The following is a 4951-nucleotide window of genomic DNA, read 5'->3' on the forward strand; positions in this document are numbered from 1 at the left end:
CAGCTGCTTGCAGAGGAGCCCTCGCCTAGGCACGTCTATATGAACTGACAGACGAAGTCCAGAGGTTCATCAAGCAACCTCTGGACCCGACAGCTTACCGACAGGCCCTGAACGGTATTCACAGGGACTCAGTCTCGAGTTATGTAGACTCTAGACCTGTGAATGCCGTTCTAGGCATACCACCCCCGGACATAGACGAGACGGAGCTTCATCTGCCTCGGGAGACTCGCACAACACTTGCACAACTGCGCTCCGGCTACTGCAGCCGGTTAAACACCTACCTGAGTAGGTTGAATGAGGATGTGCCGAATGAGTGTCCGGCATGCGGAGAGACCCCACATGACTCGAAACATCTCTTCGCATGCCCGGAAAACCCGACAACCCTAACGGCCTTGTCCCTGTGGACAAACCCCACAGAAGCTGCCCGCTTCCTAGGGTTGCCGTTAGTGGAACTTGACGACAACGACTGAGATACCAACCGTCCTGGGCGGGGTTGTTGTAGCCGCTACAACAACAACAACAACAGAGCCTACCTGAGTTGTCAATCACACCTTGTTTAATACACCTCAAAATGGGTTTGTCAAATTAACGTACCTTAAGTAACTGATTACATTTAATATGACTTCGTTTACGAAAAATTATAAATTTAATTTTCCAGGAAAGAAACAAAATCTGTTAATTTTAAAAGCAAATCTTCAGAACTAGCATTTAATTTTGTCATAGGCTCGGAATTTTTTGGAATAATCACAGCCTTTTGGCCATCATTTTCGTACTTCCACTCCATCGCAACGCAAACTCGTTTTAAATCCTGTTGAGGAAGCCGAGTTAGTTGGATCAACTCTTGCTCGAAAATAGATATATAAGCTTGGCCAACTAATATTAATACATCCTGACGCACTCGTTCTGAAATACATTTAATTTAGAAATATAAAATTCTTCATTGAAAATGTGAAAAAATAATACCAATAAGATCGTCCATTATAAGTTTGATATTAATCGACCAAGGATAATCCACTTGTTTGAAGAAGTCAGTTGGATTGTTCACGATGAGTGTAGACATAACTACATTCAGCCTTTGCAATTCGTTGCTGTCTTTTTTTAGTGCTTGTGGTATTCTTTTCCATAAAAATTTTGCATCGGCTCTAAAAATGTAAGCTCGTTAATAATTTTTTTAATAAAAAATACGAAAGCATTACAATTTATCCTGAAAAAGGTAAACTGCAAGGAGCTGTGTGTATGATTCCGCATCGATGTTTGTCTGTTGAAAAATAGTTGCAATAAAGAATGTATGTACAGTGACGAGCAAAACTGTAACATGGAGTAACACTTTTTATTTCAGCTGTCGCTATCTTTCCAAGTTCTAACGACATTCATACGGTTGTTGTATATTTTTATTGGTACATCTTTGCTTCCTCTGTCATAACGATTTGAAGTCAATTCAACAACATTAACAAAACCAGCAGACAAAAATGTAAATTAAGGCATATGTTACAGTTTTGCACTCATATATTTTTAATAACTTTTTGACAATTTTCACAAAAAAAAAGAATTATTAACACAATGTTCAGTATGCTTTTGCTTTATTTAGTTCCTGGTTGCAATTTGGCATACCTAATGTGTATGTCTGTAAAAATTCTGGAGGTATAGCCTCCCATATATCCTTGGTGTGCTTTCACCGCTCATGTACTCCATTGGACGGACTTGGATACTTAGTAAGATGCGCTTTTAGTTGATTTCGCAAATTCTCGATGAGATTCATGTCCTCGGATTGTGGAGGTCGTTTCAAATTAGCAAATTTCTGCTTTTGTTCCAGTCTTTGCGAACATGTGCAGTGTGTTTTGGTTGCTTTTTCAGCAGAAACTCTAATTTTTTCGACTACATCTTGCAAATTTTGTTAAAATATGAACAAATACTGTTCCTTACGCATAATGCGTACAAACGGATCAACAACATTTTTGAAATACAACCCCAAACTATTATTGACCGACCACTGTGATTCACAGTTTGCAGTACATGATGCCCTTAGGCTTAATTTGGGCCTTTGATCCAATACCATGCCCGGCCATCTGATTAAAAGCTATTAATTTAGTCTTGTCAGACCAAATAACCCTCAATTAAATCTTAAAAATGTGTTTTTTATTGCATTCTGTAAGGCCTAACATATCCCAATAGGCAACGATACGGTTTTCGTGCGATGCAGCAAAACGCTGCCACACTCGCTCATGTATTTTGATCAAATTTGCTTTTTTCTTCTTTTATGATCCATTTTGCTCAATTTGGCAATTTTTCGCCTCACTATCTACTGATTTGCATTCAATTTTAATACCTTAAGCGCTTCTGTAGTAGTGCCTGCAGCGCTACTTGCTACTAAGTTCACAAGATATCGGACTGTAATATATTTTGACAGACTTTCTTTGTCCTTAGTAACACTTTAGGCTATATTTTTTCTCAGTCTTAACATTTTCATGTGGCAAACTCCTCAATTTTTTGCCACTTTCCCTGCGGTCCCGCCTTTTCGCAGTAAATCTATTATTTACATTTAAGTTTCCTGATTAACCATATTATTTATTGGTGATCACTTCTTGAATAAATTACAATACAGAAAAAAGTCATCTGACTTCCAACTAAGCAAAAGATAACTGTAAAATGCAAAACTGAGAGTGAATGCAAAACTGTAACATTTGCCTTAACTTACATTTTTGTCTCCAGGTTTTTTTGTTGTTGTTGGATTGACCTCAAATCGTTATGAGAGCGGGAGTAGGGGTGTACCAATAAGAATATACAACAAAAGTATGAAAGTCGTTAGAACTATGAAAGATAGCGGTGGCAGAAATAAAAAGTATTACATCATGTTACAGTTTTGCTCGTCACTGTATGTATGTAAATACACAAAAAAAATATAATTAAAATATGAATCACTTTAGGCATAAATGCAGAATACCTACAATTCTCAAAATAAACAAATCTGTACGGTGATTGATAGATATCATTGAGGTGAGCGTTGCGGTATATTTTTTTTTAGGGGGTAACAACAACTACAACAGATATTAACGGCCAAAGTTCAAGTTAAGCATTTCTTTAAATCCAATTTTTCAAAAACTCTTTCATGGATTTTGAAAATTTGATTAAAAAAACTGGGTTTGTAAACAATCTTTTAAATATATTTTTTACATCTATTCGATTTTTGTGAAAACTACGCAAGGCATATTTAACAGGTTTGTTCCATAATCTCCATGTAGAAAAACTCGAGCAACGTTCAAACTGTGAGCGTATATCAATAAACTCCAAAAGTTACTTGTGGAACGCGTATGTGTAACTCGAAAGAGTGTTTTTGGTTTAAAAATTGCTTATTTTGTACTTTGACCTTTAGTAACTCTTGTAGTTGTAGTAGAGGTGGTCCCATTCTTATTTGGTTTAAATCCGATCATTGGAACATGAAGAGATTAACGATAATCTTAAATTTTTATATGAGAATTGAAGTCGGATTTGTTCTTTGCTTAAAAATTAATTGTTGCTTTTTAATTTGAGAATTGTAGGTATTCTTTATTTGTTCCTTGGTTTATTTTACTGTCAACGTGAATCTACCCATCAAACTTAGAAACGGAATTTATTCTTTTTTTCGGTTATGGGGCTTCCTATTTTTTCAATCCTGTCTTTGGGTGTAAATTAGACGCTTTTGGATAATAAATACTCTTGACGCGAAATGTATAAGTTTGGGATTTTTTGATAACTTTTTTATTCCGAAATTGACATGAAAGAAATTATGTTGCCGATTTATCACCACGGTAATAAACCGGCGAGTCGCCAATTTGTTGCCATTGACGATTGTTGCCTATTTCTCACGTTTTGCATGGTGGGTACGTAAATATTAAAGGGTACTCTTTATTTATTTGTACTACGATTTTGGGTTGTTGTGCCCAAACGCGCGATTCGAATCAAAAAACTTTTACACACACTTGTAGACAAGAGCTCGCGCTTAAAAAAAAAGGTGACTTTTCATAAAACGGCGTCCATCCTCTCTCGTTTAGGCGGATATTTTGGGGCCACGCCCTTTCCCCTCCGCCCTCTACCCAAAAATAGTTGCACAAATAAGTAAACATTTCCATTACATACTATGGAATCATACTCACATATAAGGCACTATATGAGTATGATTCCATACATTTCATAATCATTGATTTGCGGGTTTGTAACTTCCAAATAGTCAAAATACAAAGCATTAGCTTTTTCTCTTTCAAGACCGCACCAGAAGCAAGTCTTAACTTGCGCAACCTAGTTGATAACTACATAGCATCTAACCTCGGTTGGGCACATTTGGCATTGCAATATACAATTTAGGAATAAGAGACCGATTCTTTGTATTTTGACGTTTTGGGATGCACCCAATATCTCCGGACCGGTATATACCATGAACCAACTAACGTTCACTAACTAACGTTGGATCATGGGTATATACCGTGGACATTTCTCTACTGAAGCTTATGTTTAAACTTTTCAGTTATACACACACTCAGCTCCTCTGATTCGATTCTATGCATTAGATCACTATATTTTCGCTCCTGCATTTTGCAAAACAAATAAATATTTCTTTCGAAAATGGTGAGAAAGTAATAACTCTATACTGTGGTAATAACGCCAAAGAAATAATCATAGTCTGTGTATAATTCTTCGATAGTTAAATCGACTTTACAATCAGTGTTGACAGGTCAGTGCTTGCTGAAATCGTCAGTTTGGTTCTCAAAATTCGTCATTTGCATGCAAAAATCGCCAACACATATTACATTTTAATAAACAGAACCAAGAAGCTTTTTTGGAACACATCAAGATAACCAACCGTTCAGCAATGGGAAAACTAAAAATGCAGACCGATAGTGCTTTGTACGCTGATTTTAACTATAAAAATATTATTTGCCGCAATCAAAAAGTAAAGAAGATATAAAAGGTTAAAGAA

At 36.4% G+C, this 4951-nt stretch overlaps 1 protein-coding gene across 2 annotated transcripts; it reads right to left on the reverse strand.

Annotated features, from left to right (window-relative positions):
• Positions 1 to 612: 612 nt before the first annotated feature.
• LOC118735265 (COP9 signalosome complex subunit 8) lies at positions 613 to 4667 on the reverse strand. Of its 2 annotated transcripts, none has more exons than XM_036464914.1 (4): positions 4509 to 4667; positions 1197 to 1258; positions 964 to 1142; positions 613 to 903 (listed from the first exon to the last, which is right to left on the reverse strand). In XM_036464914.1, the coding sequence occupies exons 1-4, from the start codon at positions 4563 to 4565 to the stop codon at positions 647 to 649; spliced, it is 555 nt and encodes a 184-aa protein (XP_036320807.1). In that variant the 5' UTR covers positions 4566 to 4667; the 3' UTR covers positions 613 to 646. The 2 variants fall into 2 exon arrangements, with proteins under 2 accessions (XP_036320807.1, XP_036320808.1); XM_036464915.1 differs by lacking the exon at positions 4509 to 4667 and adding an exon at positions 2946 to 3097.
• Between the last annotated feature and the right edge of the window lie 284 nt (positions 4668 to 4951).

Source organism: Rhagoletis pomonella, unplaced genomic scaffold (genome assembly GCF_013731165.1).
Source record: "Rhagoletis pomonella isolate Grant_MI unplaced genomic scaffold, Rhpom_1.0 Rhpom_scaffold_00003, whole genome shotgun sequence".
NCBI classification, from domain to species: domain Eukaryota; kingdom Metazoa; phylum Arthropoda; class Insecta; order Diptera; family Tephritidae; genus Rhagoletis; species Rhagoletis pomonella.

Excerpts from the sequence above, each read along its gene's own strand:
- LOC118735265 (XM_036464914.1), bottom strand. The coding sequence starts at position 4,565 with ATGCAGGAGCGAAAATATAGTGATCTAATGCATAGAATCGAATCAGAG. Across the intron at positions 1,259-4,508 it reads TCGAATCAGAGGAGCTGAGT|ACAAACATCGATGCGGAATC; the intron begins GTGTGTATAACT and ends ATTTTTCAACAG. Across the intron at positions 1,143-1,196 it reads TACCTTTTTCAGGATAAATT|AGCCGATGCAAAATTTTTAT; the intron begins GTAATGCTTTCG and ends TTACATTTTTAG.